Source organism: Trichomonas vaginalis, chromosome IV, assembly GCF_026262505.1.
Source record: "Trichomonas vaginalis G3 chromosome IV, whole genome shotgun sequence".
In the NCBI taxonomy this organism is placed as follows: domain Eukaryota; phylum Parabasalia; order Trichomonadida; family Trichomonadidae; genus Trichomonas; species Trichomonas vaginalis.
In genome coordinates this window covers 20,810,766-20,830,439 of record NC_067206.1, presented here as the reverse complement: position 1 = coordinate 20,830,439, position 19,674 = coordinate 20,810,766, and the positions used below count along the sequence as shown (strand labels likewise).

General features: G+C 30.5%; 3 protein-coding genes across 3 annotated transcripts, besides 13 other annotated features; all 3 read right to left on the bottom strand.

Moving 5' to 3' along the window:
• Window positions 1-2,737: 2,737 nt before the first annotated feature.
• On the bottom strand, window positions 2,738-3,076 carry TVAGG3_0137780 (uncharacterized protein; the record flags this gene model as incomplete). Its single annotated transcript, XM_051224182.1, has 1 exon — window positions 2,738-3,076. One exon carries the CDS (start codon window positions 3,074-3,076, stop codon window positions 2,738-2,740), a length of 339 nt encoding a protein of 112 aa, XP_051109168.1.
• A 1,200-nt stretch (window positions 3,077-4,276) lies between these two features.
• Window positions 4,277-4,314: a mobile genetic element.
• Window positions 4,277-4,314: a terminal%2Cinverted (terminal inverted repeat of Banshee-A3 transposon ID:TVAGG3_0137770).
• Window positions 4,315-5,451: 1,137 nt separating this feature from the next.
• On the bottom strand, window positions 5,452-5,973 carry TVAGG3_0137760 (uncharacterized protein; the record flags this gene model as incomplete). Its single annotated transcript, XM_051224181.1, has 1 exon — window positions 5,452-5,973. One exon carries the CDS (start codon window positions 5,971-5,973, stop codon window positions 5,452-5,454), a length of 522 nt encoding a protein of 173 aa, XP_051109167.1.
• Window positions 5,974-6,656: 683 nt separating this feature from the next.
• Window positions 6,657-6,693: a mobile genetic element.
• Window positions 6,657-6,693: a terminal%2Cinverted (terminal inverted repeat of Banshee-A3 transposon ID:TVAGG3_0137750).
• Window positions 6,694-7,378: 685 nt separating this feature from the next.
• Window positions 7,379-7,412: a terminal%2Cinverted (terminal inverted repeat of MuDR-4N1_TV transposon ID:TVAGG3_0137740).
• Window positions 7,379-8,396: a mobile genetic element.
• A 3,245-nt stretch (window positions 8,397-11,641) lies between these two features.
• On the bottom strand, window positions 11,642-11,980 carry TVAGG3_0137730 (uncharacterized protein; the record flags this gene model as incomplete). Its single annotated transcript, XM_051224180.1, has 1 exon — window positions 11,642-11,980. One exon carries the CDS (start codon window positions 11,978-11,980, stop codon window positions 11,642-11,644), a length of 339 nt encoding a protein of 112 aa, XP_051109166.1.
• A 1,200-nt stretch (window positions 11,981-13,180) lies between these two features.
• Window positions 13,181-13,218: a mobile genetic element.
• Window positions 13,181-13,218: a terminal%2Cinverted (terminal inverted repeat of Banshee-A3 transposon ID:TVAGG3_0137720).
• Window positions 13,219-13,819: 601 nt separating this feature from the next.
• Window positions 13,820-14,878: a mobile genetic element.
• A 682-nt stretch (window positions 14,879-15,560) lies between these two features.
• Window positions 15,561-15,597: a mobile genetic element.
• Window positions 15,561-15,597: a terminal%2Cinverted (terminal inverted repeat of Banshee-A3 transposon ID:TVAGG3_0137700).
• Window positions 15,598-16,282: 685 nt separating this feature from the next.
• Window positions 16,283-16,316: a terminal%2Cinverted (terminal inverted repeat of MuDR-4N1_TV transposon ID:TVAGG3_0137690).
• Window positions 16,283-17,543: a mobile genetic element.
• Window positions 17,544-19,674: the final 2,131 nt, after the last annotated feature.

Here is a 19,674-nt window from a genome sequence, read left to right as displayed (position 1 = left end):
TAAAATGTCAATTCAATATTATTAAATTACAATTTCTTTTATTCTAATAGATTTTAACTAGCCAATCATGATTACAAATATTGTAGCCTTCATTAACTCATAATATCGAAGAATATAACTTATATTCATGGACAATTTGTGATTAATTTCCAATAATATATAAAACCGACTCAAATTAATCATGTTGGCATTAGCGCGCATCGATGCTCAATCTACCTGTAGTATTATAAGCTTATATTCCTATTTTTCAGCATTAAAATTGTGAATTACGTAATTTTGTCATAGTTTTACGTAATTTTAATTTTTTTTGATAAGAAAAAAATGACTTTAAGAAAAAACGAGATCACTCATAATCTTTTTCTCAGAAAACTGCAGAGTATACAACAAATGTACTCAAACGTGCATTAAGCACAATACCTGGTCCCCATTTCGCTCTATGGACCGATAATGGTACAAAAAATAAAGAAAAATTGCAAAAACGTTCCCACTTTTTGAGAGGGATGTTTTGCAAAATAATTTTATGGACATCTCTGGAAAGTTTCATTTCAGTTTGATAATATATCCAACACCTATATAGAAGAGCCTTGCTGATTTGACCTGAAAGAGCGAAAGTTAGTTTTTTGATTTGAAAACCCTGCAATTTAATATTGTTAAGGACTCAATGTAGAAATATGATATAATATCATGTAGAGATCAATCATCTTCCAAAAATCTTCTATGTATGAAAGAAAAAAATTTGCAAAACGTACCTCTCAAGAAGTGGGAACGTTTTGCACACTCTCGAAAATAAAACACAATTTCATTAATTATTATGCGAAAGGGGAATTGAACATATTTTTATTCAACCAGATAATCCTCAGGCCAACAGATTTCGCAAAGAGAATTTCCCCAAACAGTAAGATTTTTCAAAAAAAAGAAATATAATGCGAAGAATTAAGATTAATCACCGAAAAAACAACTGATTTTACTTACTTTAATGATTTTGAAGATATGCAAATTATCAGGAAGAAAGCTCAATATAACAAATAAAATAATATTCTAATTTGCAAGAATGGGTTTAATGACTACGCACAAATACATAGCCTCATACATATCAACAAAGGTCTTGGGTCTCCGAGGTTCTCAATTTCATCAGAAACCGCTATATGATAACCAAGCTTACTCAGATCTACACATAAATACATAGCCTCATACATATCAACAAAGGTCTCTCTACTCTTAAGTTCCAATTCCCAAAATTTTATTTTTATATTTATTGGCAAAAGGTAAAAGTTCCAAATTATCGTATCGTTAATTTTTAATTTGCTTTCAAATTATATTTTTTGTACTTACGTTCAATTTTTATTTTTAATAAATTATTTATATTAAAATTTCGAAATATTCATAAATACATTCAATTCATATAATAATAGTCAATATCATCGTTTTGAGAAGATCAGATCCTACACAAAAACCATGGAGAGGATTGTATTTTCAATGTATGCCTCTGGTCGAGCACTAAAAGCAAAAGCTAGACAGTTTTTAACCTGTATAATAAAAATGTATCATATATCTTTTTGGAAAATAAAAACAAATTTTTATTTATTCAATATTATATAAAAAGGTGTTGATATTGCAGGTTTTTCAGTATGTTTTCCATCCCAATAAAACTCAATATTAATCGATATATCTGAAAAATACGAGGTGTCAAAGTGGTGAATTTCACCTCACTTCGTTTTGCTCCATTAAATTGACTCAATTTCATCCCTTTGCTGAGAATTTTTGTATTTGGAGGATAATAATCTAAATAATTCGAAATATTTGTTACAATAACTATCAGTGCTTGATTTAATGTTTGAATTTGATTGCTTCAAATTGCGCAATTTTAAGTAATTCGGCGTCAGATGTTAATTTTTTGCAAGAAGAATTAAATATATATGTGGGATTTGGTATTGCGTTTGATGTTTTGTTTGTTAATTCGTTGGATAAGGCTTTATCTGGGTTCCACGGATGAATACCATACTGATGCATTGACTTAATCACAAGCATCAATTAAAATTCTTACAATTTTTAACCTTGGTTTTGGGGTATTTGATAAATTATCTTGCTCATATGTGTAAAGCGGAACATATTTTAACCTGTTATTCTTTGATCTCAAAGATGCTGCACATCCTACATCAAATAACTGGAGAACTACTGTGCAGTAAGCTGGAAATGTCAAGAGTTCAATTCTGAAGAGACTCAAAAGTTTGCAAGTAAAATAACTTACTCGGCTGATATGATTATCACCGAATACGATATTATGCTGAGCTGCTGTGATAGCATCAAGACTTGAGCGATATCTCTGGATTTCGATAATAAAAGTTAAATTAAAGATATCCCATATCTTCTTTGTCATCCATCCATAAGATTGTCCTGTAAGGAATGCTCTCACGGAGCGGAGTTCCTGTGAACAATTTTATATTCCTGGAACAATAATAAATGGTTTCATCCGGTATCCTTCAGAATTATATGGGAAGATACTAGTAACAAGCACAAATTCATGCTCTTCTTTGGTTAAAGGAGGGTTGCTTTCAGTGCAGATAACTTTGTAACGCTTTGATGAAGCAGAGATGTTTCATAAATACTCCACTTATTCCATGGATCAATTCCTGCCGTATACTGAAATTAATGTAAGAAGTTAGCAACTGTTGCTGTGTTACAGTACTTTGCTCGTTTTTCCTCATTTTCTTTTGAGCTTTTGATCTCAATGTTGAGATCAGAGCAAACTCTGTTTAACCATGATCTTGAGGGGAGATATACTTCTAGCGAAGTAAACAATTCTTTTTCCTCTTGTTGGAAATTCGTCTGGATGAACAAGGCCAGCTAGATATAAAGCTCTGCTGTATCTATACTCCAGTAATTCGTAGGCAATCTGATAAGCTTCGATTACCTTTTCACATGCAAGACCTTTTGCTCTTTGATTGATTTCACCATAAAAATCAAGTAATTCGACCTCTGAAAGATACGATGGTTCTCCACCATTACATGTGGTTGTCCATACATTTTCCGCAATTGTATGTCGCAACTCTGCAGTTATTGAATCATCGCGTTCCATGTGAAATTCATCTTTGTTATCAGTGTAGCACTTTTTGTTTAGTCTTCTTTTGAAGATTTTACGTTGAATACGAGACAAAACTGCTTTTTCTCAATGAAGTTTACATTTGGCTTTAATGTAATTAAGACTTTTCATGTCACTTTTTGTAAAGTTCATTTTCGGTACGGAACAAATGCATATATTAATGCATTAATTCTAAATGTAATAAATTTTGTATCTTTGAAAATTTCAAAGTTAAAAAAAATTGGACTAATATTATTCGTCTTCAAATGTACTATGCAAATTAAAGTTTTTGGGCTATGGATTCTGTGGGATAAGATTATTGAAATTTTGGATGTTCCTCGAATTGGCCAGAGATTCGAGTGTCAATGCCTTGTTCCATAACATAGTAATTGTGTTTGTGACTGAGCATATTTTTTTCTAAAATATAGAGATTAAAATTGTAAAAATCTTCATTTAAGGAGTTCCTGTTAAATGATTGTGACTTGATTATATTTGTGTCGTTTTTGGTAGTCTCTTTATTCGATTTTGATGAATTTATGTTCGAAATTCGGTATTTAACTAATAAGATTCAGAGTAAAACACTGGAAATCGGATATTCTCTATGCCAATGAACTGGACAATCTGTGTGTTTGGGAGGTGAAATTCCAAATTTTTTTGAAATCCCGAAAATGAAGATCAACCCTTTATTTTTGATTAAGATATTTTACAATTTCAGATTTTTTTGAATACTTTTGATTCGGTTTTGTTAAAAGCATATCAGCTAACTTGTTTTAAAAATCACATATTTTTATGTGGTAAGACGAAATGATGGAAGTGAGGCATATCTCAATATTTTCACCAGATCTTCAGGCATTTAGCATGGATATATAATTGTTATCATGATTTGTATTTAGTAATATTATTTAATCCAACTTATCAAAGCTAAACAAGATAAGAAATGCGTTTTAATTTTTTTTTCAAACAAAATTGAACAAAAAATACACTTAGAAGATATATTTCTTTAAGTTATTTATAGTAATGGAAATAATATGGTATATCTATCATTAACATATAAGCAGATCATACCTCTCTTGTGCCATGCAATTATGAATTAAGAATTTTGTAAATTCAACTGTATATAATAATCTTTTAATTGAAAAACATCATCAGACCAAGAGATGTTAATCATGTGCATCTAATATAATTGTTTTTGTCTAGTGTTGAAAACAGAAATTCATCAAAAGTGACACCTCAGAAAAGCTATAATATTGAATTTTTGGAACTTTTGATAGAGCACGTTTTTAAATATTAATTAAAGTAAATGTATATTTTGTAAAGATTCTTTTTAATAAAAAATAAAATTTTGAAGAAGAACACAAAATCTTCTGAAAAATAATATCACATAAACTCATATTATTTTCTAATATATAACTATTTTATATAAAAATCAAATTCAATGATCTTAAAAGCGAAGGATAAACCTCAAAATTTACGAATATAATGAGTGGGAATATAATGCTTATCTATCATAAAACCATATGAAATATCAATTTTTGCTTTACGCCTAATTTTTGACGACAATTAGCAAAAAATGTTAAATGTTAACACTCAGTCCATTTGAATATGAAAAATAAAATTGACTTTGATTAAATGTTTTTATTTATCATGCAATTCTTCTTGCGACCAAAGATTTGAATAAAATTTCAAAAAATAAGATAGCTTAAAAATAATATACGGTAGTGTTTACTAATAGATGAATAGTATATAAATTCTATTAAAATGGATTTGATCCAAAAAGATATATAAAATTTGATCATAAATAAAATTGTTTAGAAGTCATTTAAAATGATGTAATTATTCAAATTTTGCTAAAACCCATTCCTCTTTGATATATAACTCCCATTTTTGCATTTCTGGCTCGTACCAAAATTTTGAAACTTCGAATAATTCGTTAGGAGTGTAATTACTATTCGTTTTTGGATTAATATCGAGAGATAAATGTGGTGTATTGTTGTATTTTTCAATGAACTGCTGAACTGAGTCCTTGATTTGTTGAATATCATCCAACTCGTCTGGCAAAAACTTTTCTAAGCTTGGCCACAGGCGCTCCACCTTGCCGTTCTGTCTTGGCATATACGGCAAGGTGTGCTTCCAAACTATTCCGTTTTCCTGCATAACCTGGCCGAATTCACCGCGGTTTTCACCGCCGTTATCGGTCCAGATGCAGTAAGGGATAAACTCCTCTAAAAGTTTTCTTAAAATATTCGCTGTTGAGTTGGAAGACTTGTTTTTCAATAATTTAGTTTTGAGAACTTTACGTGTCATATCATTCAATATGGCAAAGAATGGAAAAGAAACATTACCGTGAAGGTAATGAATATCGCAGTGCCATATCAAATTCTTTGATATGGCACGATATTTGGTAGGTGGATCTGCTGGTTTGTAATCTCTTTTGAAGATAAACCTGATTCCATCATAAATTTTTCCACTTGATGAGGCTTTATTTTTTGTAAATTGTCAAAAATTTGATCTTTTGTCAAATCTTCTATATTTTCAAATTCTTTTGCAATTTCTTCTTTTTCTTTCTCACAATCGGGATTTTGAACAATATTTTGAAACCTTTTAATCAATAAATAAGTTTTTGAAATTCCTCCTTTATATTGTGAAACACAAGAATTAATTAATTGTTTTTGTTCAAATGTTGGTGGATTTGGTTTTCTGCCGCGACTAACTTTTGGTAATTCGATTTCTTGAAGTTGAAATGCTCTTCTTATTGTATTTTCGGCAACATTCAATTTAATTTTACCATTTTCCAATTCAACTTCCTTTCCCACACTTTTGTAATATTCACCTTCTTCTATTCTTCTTTTAGCTTCAAATAGCCATTCTCTGTTTATAGATTTGGCAGTAGTCATAAAAGTGGTCCTTCTTTTGTGATAAGATTCAAATTTGAATGTGGATGATAAATAAAAATCAAAAATAATTGTTATAATTTAAATGAAGAAGTAATTTAAAACGATTTTATTTATGATCAAATTTTATATATCTTTTTTGGATCAAATCCATTTTAATAGAATTTATATACTATTCATCTATTAGTAAACACTACCGTATATTATTTTTAAGCTATCTTATTTTTTGAAATTTTATTCAAATCTTTGGTCGCAAGAAGAATTGCATGATAAATAAAAACATTTAATCAAAGTCAATTTTATTTTTCATATTCAAATGGACTGAGTGTTAACATTTAACATTTTTTGCTAATTGTCGTCAAAAATTAGGCGTAAAGCAAAAATTGATATTTCATATGGTTTTATGATAGATAAGCATTATATTCCCACTCATTATATTCGTAAATTTTGAGGTTTATCCTTCGCTTTTAAGATCATTGAATTTGATTTTTATATAAAATAGTTATATATTAGAAAATAATATGAGTTTATGTGATATTATTTTTCAGAAGATTTCATTCTATATGCCTATGAAAAGTACTCTCAAAACTAACTTTTTCCTAATTATAATTAAATCTAGAATATTGTATTATGCTTAGTGTTATTTCATTTTTCTCATTCAATTTAGAATTTACAAATGTCAAAAATTGAGAGCTGTCACTTTTGATGAATTTCTGTTTATTACATAGCATTAATAAAAAAATCATTTGTTCTGATTAATATTTATCCAATAATAATATATATTCATTTTTGAATTTAATTAGCTTTTTTAAAGCTTAATATTTAATAATATTATTATTCAACATTCTTAATAAAATAAGATATATGCTTTATGTCTAATATATGTTTTGTAGAAATTTCGAGGAAATATCAAGGTTTCAACATCACTTCACTTCCACCATTTCGTCTTACGAAAGTTTAATTGTATGATTAAATACTTGGGCCATTCTAATATTTCATCTTTTTGAAATCGATTTTGCTCAATAGGATATGTATTAAAATATTTTTCCAATGCATCCAATAAATTATCCGTGCCATTTATTGATATATCAAGAAAGTCGTTTTGTTTTGTTTCTATCGGGGTAATACGATGTGAAAAGTGACAAAAATATACTATGATTTATATTTCATTGTATAATAAAGTCGAGAAGGGAGTCCTAACCTTAAGAAAGGGCTCTCTTCTCGACTTTCTGCTGCAATCTCACTCGAATTGCGCGTATATACTGCTTCTTTCATTAGAAGTAGTATATACGCGCAACAATATGCCATGGCAAGTGCACTTGTCGCCACTTTTAATGTTTCTCAAATGCAATGCGGGAAGGAGTGGCAATATAGTACTTGGGTAGTTGTGGAGTTATGTGTTAGGAGAGGGAACAGGACAAATTTGCCACACGGCACTTTTTTTTAAAAAAAATTAATGGAGCGGAGCGATACTCTGCTGCAGGAGCCCCAAGGCTCCCAATCATTACGAAAGGGAGCCTCAGGGCTCCTGAGAATCCATCAGCAGAGGCCTTTTCATTTGGCCTCTGCTGATCAAAGATTCGGCGAAGCCATTCTTCGTCTCAGGAGCCCCAAGGCTCCCAATCATTACGAAAGGGAGCCTCAGGGCTCCTGAGAATCCATCAGCAGAGGCCTTTTCATTTGGCCTCTGCTGATCAAAGATTCGGCGAAGCCATTCTTCGTCTCAGGAGCCCCAAGGCTCCCAATCATTACGAAAGGGAGCCTCAGGGCTCCTGAGAATCCATCAGTAGAGGCCTTTTCATTTGGCCTCTGCTGATCAAAGATTCGGCGAAGCCATTCTTCGTCTCAGGAGCCCCAAGGCTCCCAATCATTACGAAAGGGAGCCTCAGGGCTCCTGAGAATCCATCAGTAGAGGCCTTTTCATTTGGCCTCTGCTGATCAAAGATTCGGCGAAGCCATTCTTCGTCTCAGGAGCCCCAAGGCTCCCAATCATTACGAAAGGGAGCCTCAGGGCTCCTGAGAAACCTCTTTGAGAAGGTTTTCTTTAAGAAAACCTTCTCAAAGATGATTGTCAGCATTCACTCAAAATCTACCAAGAGTTTCAAAGTTTCAAATCTATCTGAAATGAAGCTTTGAATCTCTTGTATATCTAATTGTAGAGGTACCTTTTCAAAATGTCTTCTATTGATTAAATTTAATCAGTAAAAGTCATTTTGAAAAGGTACATCTCTATAATTGCTATTGAGCATTCACTCTTGGAACCTTGGAGCTCTTGTGTAGTGCATGAAAACTCCAAGATTCTAGAATAAAACATATATCATAGACATAATTTCTTCAAATATAATTTAAGGTTATTTTTTAAAAAATTAGAACAGCGTAATTTAAGGTTATTGAAAAGTGACACTTGACAAATTTATCCCGCACTCTTCAAAAATAAGGAAATTTTGATAAATATCCTCATCGCTATTATCATAAAAGATTCAATATCCCTTTCGATATTTAATGACAAATTTGAAAAGGTGTTTGAAATTCTTTCGGATTTTGTTGAATTTAACCCAAAATTTATTATTAATTGTTTACAAGAAATTTTATTTAACTCTTCTTGTAAAGAAAACTTTGCCAATATTTTGAATGCATTTGAAAATTCCGAGCTTAGAATATATTTGGATGAATGCGAAGATGAAATCGATCCTGAAATTTTTGACTCTCTCAAAAATATGTATTCAATTTTAAATGAATCTAATTCTCATCAATAATAACATATGAATAAAAAATAAATGGATTTAATTTTTTTTATCAGTTTCAATAGATTACAGTTATTTTTATTTTCTACAATATCTCATTACCAAATCGTTTTAACTCTTTGTATATCAAAGAATAATAATAAGTGACCTGTAATAACCATACTCATAATGGATTAGACCTCAAATTATTTAAAATGTCAATTCAATATTATTAAATTACAATTTCTTTTATTCTAATAGATTTTAACTAGCCAATCATGATTACAAATATTGTAGCCTTCATTAACTCATAATATCGAAGAATATAACTTATATTCATGGACAATTTGTGATTAATTTCCAATAATATATAAAACCGACTCAAATTAATCATGTTGGCATTAGCGCGCATCGATGCTCAATCTACCTGTAGTATTATAAGCTTATATTCCTATTTTTCAGCATTAAAATTGTGAATTACGTAATTTTGTCATAGTTTTACGTAATTTTAATTTTTTTTGATAAGAAAAAAATGACTTTAAGAAAAAACGAGATCACTCATAATCTTTTTCTCAGAAAACTGCAGAGTATACAACAAATGTACTCAAACGTGCATTAAGCACAATACCTGGTCCCCATTTCGCTCTATGGACCGATAATGGTACAAAAAATAAAGAAAAATTGCAAAAACGTTCCCACTTTTTGAGAGGGATGTTTTGCAAAATAATTTTATGGACATCTCTGGAAAGTTTCATTTCAGTTTGATAATATATCCAACACCTATATAGAAGAGCCTTGCTGATTTGACCTGAAAGAGCGAAAGTTAGTTTTTTGATTTGAAAACCCTGCAATTTAATATTGTTAAGGACTCAATGTAGAAATATGATATAATATCATGTAGAGATCAATCATCTTCCAAAAATCTTCTATGTATGAAAGAAAAAAATTTGCAAAACGTACCTCTCAAGAAGTGGGAACGTTTTGCACACTCTCGAAAATAAAACACAATTTCATTAATTATTATGCGAAAGGGGAATTGAACATATTTTTATTCAACCAGATAATCCTCAGGCCAACAGATTTCGCAAAGAGAATTTCCCCAAACAGTAAGATTTTTCAAAAAAAAGAAATATAATGCGAAGAATTAAGATTAATCACCGAAAAAACAACTGATTTTACTTACTTTAATGATTTTGAAGATATGCAAATTATCAGGAAGAAAGCTCAATATAACAAATAAAATAATATTCTAATTTGCAAGAATGGGTTTAATGACTACGCACAAATACATAGCCTCATACATATCAACAAAGGTCTTGGGTCTCCGAGGTTCTCAATTTCATCAGAAACCGCTATATGATAACCAAGCTTACTCAGATCTACACATAAATACATAGCCTCATACATATCAACAAAGGTCTCTCTACTCTTAAGTTCCAATTCCCAAAATTTTATTTTTATATTTATTGGCAAAAGGTAAAAGTTCCAAATTATCGTATCGTTAATTTTTAATTTGCTTTCAAATTATATTTTTTGTACTTACGTTCAATTTTTATTTTTAATAAATTATTTATATTAAAATTTCGAAATATTCATAAATACATTCAATTCATATAATAATAGTCAATATCATCGTTTTGAGAAGATCAGATCCTACACAAAAACCATGGAGAGGATTGTATTTTCAATGTATGCCTCTGGTCGAGCACTAAAAGCAAAAGCTAGACAGTTTTTAACCTGTATAATAAAAATGTATCATATATCTTTTTGGAAAATAAAAACAAATTTTTATTTATTCAATATTATATAAAAAGGTGTTGATATTGCAGGTTTTTCAGTATGTTTTCCATCCCAATAAAACTCAATATTAATCGATATATCTGAAAAATACGAGGTGTCAAAGTGGTGAATTTCACCTCACTTCGTTTTGCTCCATTAAATTGACTCAATTTCATCCCTTTGCTGAGAATTTTTGTATTTGGAGGATAATAATCTAAATAATTCGAAATATTTGTTACAATAACTATCAGTGCTTGATTTAATGTTTGAATTTGATTGCTTCAAATTGCGCAATTTTAAGTAATTCGGCGTCAGATGTTAATTTTTTGCAAGAAGAATTAAATATATATGTGGGATTTGGTATTGCGTTTGATGTTTTGTTTGTTAATTCGTTGGATAAGGCTTTATCTGGGTTCCACGGATGAATACCATACTGATGCATTGACTTAATCACAAGCATCAATTAAAATTCTTACAATTTTTAACCTTGGTTTTGGGGTATTTGATAAATTATCTTGCTCATATGTGTAAAGCGGAACATATTTTAACCTGTTATTCTTTGATCTCAAAGATGCTGCACATCCTACATCAAATAACTGGAGAACTACTGTGCAGTAAGCTGGAAATGTCAAGAGTTCAATTCTGAAGAGACTCAAAAGTTTGCAAGTAAAATAACTTACTCGGCTGATATGATTATCACCGAATACGATATTATGCTGAGCTGCTGTGATAGCATCAAGACTTGAGCGATATCTCTGGATTTCGATAATAAAAGTTAAATTAAAGATATCCCATATCTTCTTTGTCATCCATCCATAAGATTGTCCTGTAAGGAATGCTCTCACGGAGCGGAGTTCCTGTGAACAATTTTATATTCCTGGAACAATAATAAATGGTTTCATCCGGTATCCTTCAGAATTATATGGGAAGATACTAGTAACAAGCACAAATTCATGCTCTTCTTTGGTTAAAGGAGGGTTGCTTTCAGTGCAGATAACTTTGTAACGCTTTGATGAAGCAGAGATGTTTCATAAATACTCCACTTATTCCATGGATCAATTCCTGCCGTATACTGAAATTAATGTAAGAAGTTAGCAACTGTTGCTGTGTTACAGTACTTTGCTCGTTTTTCCTCATTTTCTTTTGAGCTTTTGATCTCAATGTTGAGATCAGAGCAAACTCTGTTTAACCATGATCTTGAGGGGAGATATACTTCTAGCGAAGTAAACAATTCTTTTTCCTCTTGTTGGAAATTCGTCTGGATGAACAAGGCCAGCTAGATATAAAGCTCTGCTGTATCTATACTCCAGTAATTCGTAGGCAATCTGATAAGCTTCGATTACCTTTTCACATGCAAGACCTTTTGCTCTTTGATTGATTTCACCATAAAAATCAAGTAATTCGACTCTGAAAGATACGATGGTTCTCCACCCATTACATGTGGTTGTCCATACATTTTCCGCAATTGTATGTCGCAACTCTGCAGTTATTGAATCATCGCGTTCCATGTGAAATTCATCTTTGTTATCAGTGTAGCACTTTTTGTTTAGTCTTCTTTTGAAGATTTTACGTTGAATACGAGACAAAACTGCTTTTTCTCAATGAAGTTTACATTTGGCTTTAATGTAATTAAGACTTTTCATGTCACTTTTTGTAAAGTTCATTTTCGGTACGGAACAAATGCATATATTAATGCATTAATTCTAAATGTAATAAATTTTGTATCTTTGAAAATTTCAAAGTTAAAAAAAATTGGACTAATATTATTCGTCTTCAAATGTACTATGCAAATTAAAGTTTTTGGGCTATGGATTCTGTGGGATAAGATTATTGAAATTTTGGATGTTCCTCGAATTGGCCAGAGATTCGAGTGTCAATGCCTTGTTCCATAACATAGTAATTGTGTTTGTGACTGAGCATATTTTTTTCTAAAATATAGAGATTAAAATTGTAAAAATCTTCATTTAAGGAGTTCCTGTTAAATGATTGTGACTTGATTATATTTGTGTCGTTTTTGGTAGTCTCTTTATTCGATTTTGATGAATTTATGTTCGAAATTCGGTATTTAACTAATAAGATTCAGAGTAAAACACTGGAAATCGGATATTCTCTATGCCAATGAACTGGACAATCTGTGTGTTTGGGAGGTGAAATTCCAAATTTTTTTGAAATCCCGAAAATGAAGATCAACCCTTTATTTTTGATTAAGATATTTTACAATTTCAGATTTTTTTGAATACTTTTGATTCGGTTTTGTTAAAAGCATATCAGCTAACTTGTTTTAAAAATCACATATTTTTATGTGGTAAGACGAAATGATGGAAGTGAGGCATATCTCAATATTTTCACCAGATCTTCAGGCATTTAGCATGGATATATAATTGTTATCATGATTTGTATTTAGTAATATTATTTAATCCAACTTATCAAAGCTAAACAAGATAAGAAATGCGTTTTAATTTTTTTTTCAAACAAAATTGAACAAAAAATACACTTAGAAGATATATTTCTTTAAGTTATTTATAGTAATGGAAATAATATGGTATATCTATCATTAACATATAAGCAGATCATACCTCTCTTGTGCCATGCAATTATGAATTAAGAATTTTGTAAATTCAACTGTATATAATAATCTTTTAATTGAAAAACATCATCAGACCAAGAGATGTTAATCATGTGCATCTAATATAATTGTTTTTGTCTAGTGTTGAAAACAGAAATTCATCAAAAGTGACACCTCAGAAAAGCTATAATATTGAATTTTTGGAACTTTTGATAGAGCACGTTTTTAAATATTAATTAAAGTAAATGTATATTTTGTAAAGATTCTTTTTAATAAAAAATAAAATTTTGAAGAAGAACACAAAATCTTCTGAAAAATAATATCACATAAACTCATATTATTTTCTAATATATAACTATTTTATATAAAAATCAAATTCAATGATCTTAAAAGCGAAGGATAAACCTCAAAATTTACGAATATAATGAGTGGGAATATAATGCTTATCTATCATAAAACCATATGAAATATCAATTTTTGCTTTACGCCTAATTTTTGACGACAATTAGCAAAAAATGTTAAATGTTAACACTCAGTCCATTTGAATATGAAAAATAAAATTGACTTTGATTAAATGTTTTTATTTATCATGCAATTCTTCTTGCGACCAAAGATTTGAATAAAATTTCAAAAAATAAGATAGCTTAAAAATAATATACGGTAGTGTTTACTAATAGATGAATAGTATATAAATTCTATTAAAATGGATTTGATCCAAAAAGATATATAAAATTTGATCATAAATAAAATTGTTTAGAAGTCATTTAAAATGATGTAATTATTCAAATTTTGCTAAAACCCATTCCTCTTTGATATATAACTCCCATTTTTGCATTTCTGGCTCGTACCAAAATTTTGAAACTTCGAATAATTCGTTAGGAGTGTAATTACTATTCGTTTTTGGATTAATATCGAGAGATAAATGTGGTGTATTGTTGTATTTTTCAATGAACTGCTGAACTGAGTCCTTGATTTGTTGAATATCATCCAACTCGTCTGGCAAAAACTTTTCTAAGCTTGGCCACAGGCGCTCCACCTTGCCGTTCTGTCTTGGCATATACGGCAAGGTGTGCTTCCAAACTATTCCGTTTTCCTGCATAACCTGGCCGAATTCACCGCGGTTTTCACCGCCGTTATCGGTCCAGATGCAGTAAGGGATAAACTCCTCTAAAAGTTTTCTTAAAATATTCGCTGTTGAGTTGGAAGACTTGTTTTTCAATAATTTAGTTTTGAGAACTTTACGTGTCATATCATTCAATATGGCAAAGAATGGAAAAGAAACATTACCGTGAAGGTAATGAATATCGCAGTGCCATATCAAATTCTTTGATATGGCACGATATTTGGTAGGTGGATCTGCTGGTTTGTAATCTCTTTTTGAAGATAAACCTGATTCCATCATAAATTTTTCCACTTGATGAGGCTTTATTTTTTGTAAATTGTCAAAAATTTGATCTTTTGTCAAATCTTCTATATTTTCAAATTCTTTTGCAATTTCTTCTTTTTCTTTCTCACAATCGGGATTTTGAACAATATTTTGAAACCTTTTAATCAATAAATAAGTTTTTGAAATTCCTCCTTTATATTGTGAAACACAAGAATTAATTAATTGTTTTTGTTCAAATGTTGGTGGATTTGGTTTTCTGCCGCGACTAACTTTTGGTAATTCGATTTCTTGAAGTTGAAATGCTCTTCTTATTGTATTTTCGGCAACATTCAATTTAATTTTACCATTTTCCAATTCAACTTCCTTTCCCACACTTTTGTAATATTCACCTTCTTCTATTCTTCTTTTAGCTTCAAATAGCCATTCTCTGTTTATAGATTTGGCAGTAGTCATAAAAGTGGTCCTTCTTTTGTGATAAGATTCAAATTTGAATGTGGATGATAAATAAAAATCAAAAATAATTGTTATAATTTAAATGAAGAAGTAATTTAAAACGATTTTATTTATGATCAAATTTTATATATTTTTTTGGATCAAATCCATTTTAATAGAATTTATATACTATTCATCTATTAGTAAACACTACCGTATATTATTTTTAAGCTATCTTATTTTTTGAACTTTTATTCAAATCTTTGGTCGCAAGAAGAATTGCATGATAAATAAAAACATTTAATCAAAGTCAATTTTATTTTTCATATTCAAATGGACTGAGTGTTAACATTTAACATTTTTTGCTAATTGTCGTCAAAAATTAGGCGTAAAGCAAAAATTGATATTTCATATGGTTTTATGATAGATAAGCATTATATTCCCACTCATTATATTCGTAAATTTTGAGGTTTATCCTTCGCTTTTAAGATCATTGAATTTGATTTTTATATAAAATAGTTATATATTAGAAAATAATATGAGTTTATGTGATATTATTTTTCAGAAGATTTCATTCTATATGCCTATGAAAAGTACTCTCAAAACTAACTTTTTCCTAATTATAATTAAATCTAGAATATTGTATTATGCTTAGTGTTATTTCATTTTTCTCATTCAATTTAGAATTTACAAATGTCAAAAATTGAGAGCTGTCACTTTTGATGAATTTCTGTTTATTACATAGCATTAATAAAAAAATCATTTGTTCTGATTAATATTTATCCAATAATAATATATATTCATTTTTGAATTTAATTAGCTTTTTTAAAGCTTAATATTTAATAATATTATTATTCAACATTCTTAATAAAATAAGATATATGCTTTATGTCTAATATATGTTTTGTAGAAATTTCGAGGAAATATCAAGGTTTCAACATCACTTCACTTCCACCATTTCGTCTTACGAAAGTTTAATTGTATGATTAAATACTTGGGCCATTCTAATATTTCATCTTTTTGAAATCGATTTTGCTCAATAGGATATGTATTAAAATATTTTTCCAATGCATCCAATAAATTATCCGTGCCATTTATTGATATATCAAGAAAGTCGTTTTGTTTTGTTTCTATCGGGGTAATACGATGTGAAAAGTGACAAAAATATACTATGATTTATATTTCATTGTATAATAAAGTCGAGAAGGGAGTCCTAACCTTAAGAAAGGGCTCTCTTCTCGACTTTCTGCTGCAATCTCACTCGAATTGCGCGTATATACTGCTTCTTTCATTAGAAGTAGTATATACGCGCAACAATATGCCATGGCAAGTGCACTTGTCGCCACTTTTAATGTTTCTCAAATGCAATGCGGGAAGGAGTGGCAATATAGTACTTGGGTAGTTGTGGAGTTATGTGTTAGGAGAGGGAACAGGACAAATTTGCCACACGGCACTTTTTTTTAAAAAAAATTAATGGAGCGGAGCGATACTCTGCTGCAGGAGCCCCAAGGCTCCCAATCATTACGAAAGGGAGCCTCAGGGCTCCTGAGAATCCATCAGCAGAGGCCTTTTCATTTGGCCTCTGCTGATCAAAGATTCGGCGAAGCCATTCTTCGTCTCAGGAGCCCCAAGGCTCCCAATCATTACGAAAGGGAGCCTCAGGGCTCCTGAGAATCCATCAGCAGAGGCCTTTTCATTTGGCCTCTGCTGATCAAAGATTCGGCGAAGCCATTCTTCGTCTCAGGAGCCCCAAGGCTCCCAATCATTACGAAAGGGAGCCTCAGGGCTCCTGAGAATCCATCAGTAGAGGCCTTTTCATTTGGCCTCTGCTGATCAAAGATTCGGCGAAGCCATTCTTCGTCTCAGGAGCCCCAAGGCTCCCAATCATTACGAAAGGGAGCCTCAGGGCTCCTGAGAATCCATCAGCAGAGGCCTTTTCATTTGGCCTCTGCTGATCAAAGATTCGGCGAAGCCATTCTTCGTCTCAGGAGCCCCAAGGCTCCCAATCATTACGAAAGGGAGCCTCAGGGCTCCTGAGAATCCATCAGTAGAGGCCTTTTCATTTGGCCTCTGCTGATCAAAGATTCGGCGAAGCCATTCTTCGTCTCAGGAGCCCCAAGGCTCCCAATCATTACGAAAGGGAGCCTCAGGGCTCCTGAGAATCCATCAGTAGAGGCCTTTTCATTTGGCCTCTGCTGATCAAAGATTCGGCGAAGCCATTCTTCGTCTCAGGAGCCCCAAGGCTCCCAATCATTACGAAAGGGAGCCTCAGGGCTCCTGAGAAACCTCTTTGAGAAGGTTTTTTTAAGAAAACCTTCTCAAAGATGATTGTCAGCATTCACTCAAAATCTACCAAGAGTTTCAAAGTTTCAAATCTATCTGAAATGAAGCTTTGAATCTCTTGTATATCTAATTGTAGAGGTACCTTTTCAAAATGTCTTCTATTGATTAAATTTAATCAGTAAAAGTCATTTTGAAAAGGTACATCTCTATAATTGCTATTGAGCATTCACTCTTGGAACCTTGGAGCTCTTGTGTAGTGCATGAAAACTCCAAGATTCTAGAATAAAACATATATCATAGACATAATTTCTTCAAATATAATTTAAGGTTATTTTTTAAAAAATTAGAACAGCGTAATTTAAGGTTATTGAAAAGTGACACTTGACAAATTTATCCCGCACTCTTCAAAAATAAGGAAATTTTGATAAATATCCTCATCGCTATTATCATAAAAGATTCAATATCCCTTTCGATATTTAATGACAAATTTGAAAAGGTGTTTGAAATTCTTTCGGATTTTGTTGAATTTAACCCAAAATTTATTATTAATTGTTTACAAGAAATTTTATTTAACTCTTCTTGTAAAGAAAACTTTGCCAATATTTTGAATGCATTTGAAAATTCCGAGCTTAGAATATATTTGGATGAATGCGAAGATGAAATCGATCCTGAAATTTTTGACTCTCTCAAAAATATGTATTCAATTTTAAATGAATCTAATTCTCATCAATAATAACATATGAATAAAAAATAAATGGATTTAATTTTTTTTATCAGTTTCAATAGATTACAGTTATTTTTATTTTCTACAATATCTCATTACCAAATCGTTTTAACTCTTTGTATATCAAAGAATAATAATAAGTGACCTGTAATAACCATACTCATAATGGATTAGACCTCAAATTATTTAAAATGTCAATTCAATATTATTAAATTACAATTTCTTTTATTCTAATAGATTTTAACTAGCCAATCATGATTACAAATATTGTAGCCTTCATTAACTCATAATATCGAAGAATATAACTTATATTCATGGACAATTTGTGATTAATTTCCAATAATATATAAAACCGACTCAAATTAATCATGTTGGCATTAGCGCGCATCGATGCTCAATCTACCTGTAGTATTATAAGCTTATATTCCTATTTTTCAGCATTAAAATTGTGAATTACGTAATTTTGTCATAGTTTTACGTAATTTTAATTTTTTTTGATAAGAAAAAAATGACTTTAAGAAAAAACGAGATCACTCATAATCTTTTTCTCAGAAAACTGCAGAGTATACAACAAATGTACTCAAACGTGCATTAAGCACAATACCTGGTCCCCATTTCGCTCTATGGACCGATAATGGTACAAAAAATAAAGAAAAATTGCAAAAACGTTCCCACTTTTTGAGAGGGATGTTTTGCAAAATAATTTTATGGACATCTCTGGAAAGTTTCATTTCAGTTTGATAATATATCCAACACCTATATAGAAGAGCCTTGCTGATTTGACCTGAAAGAGCGAAAGTTAGTTTTTTGATTTGAAAACCCTGCAATTTAATATTGTTAAGGACTCAATGTAGAAATATGATATAATATCATGTAGAGATCAATCATCTTCCAAAAATCTTCTATGTATGAAAGAAAAAAATTTGCAAAACGTACCTCTCAAGAAGTGGGAACGTTTTGCACACTCTCGAAAATAAAACACAATTTCATTAATTATTATGCGAAAGGGGAATTGAACATATTTTTATTCAACCAGATAATCCTCAGGCCAACAGATTTCGCAAAGAGAATTTCCCCAAACAGTAAGATTTTTCAAAAAAAAGAAATATAATGCGAAGAATTAAGATTAATCACCGAAAAAACAACTGATTTTACTTACTTTAATGATTTTGAAGATATGCAAATTATCAGGAAGAAAGCTCAATATAACAAATAAAATAATATTCTAATTTGCAAGAATGGGTTTAATGACTACGCACAAATACATAGCCTCATACATATCAACAAAGGTCTTGGGTCTCCGAGGTTCTCAATTTCATCAGAAACCGCTATATGATAACCAAGCTTACTCAGATCTACACATAAATACATAGCCTCATACATATCAACAAAGGTCTCTCTACTCTTAAGTTCCAATTCCCAAAATTTTATTTTTATATTTATTGGCAAAAGGTAAAAGTTCCAAATTATCGTATCGTTAATTTTTAATTTGCTTTCAAATTATATTTTTTGTACTTACGTTCAATTTTTATTTTTAATAAATTATTTATATTAAAATTTCGAAATATTCATAAATACATTCAATTCATATAATAATAGTCAATATCATCGTTTTGAGAAGATCAGATCCTACACAAAAACCATGGAGAGGATTGTATTTTCAATGTATGCCTCTGGTCGAGCACTAAAAGCAAAAGCTAGACAGTTTTTAACCTGTATAATAAAAATGTATCATATATCTTTTTGGAAAATAAAAACAAATTTTTATTTATTCAATATTATATAAAAAGGTGTTGATATTGCAGGTTTT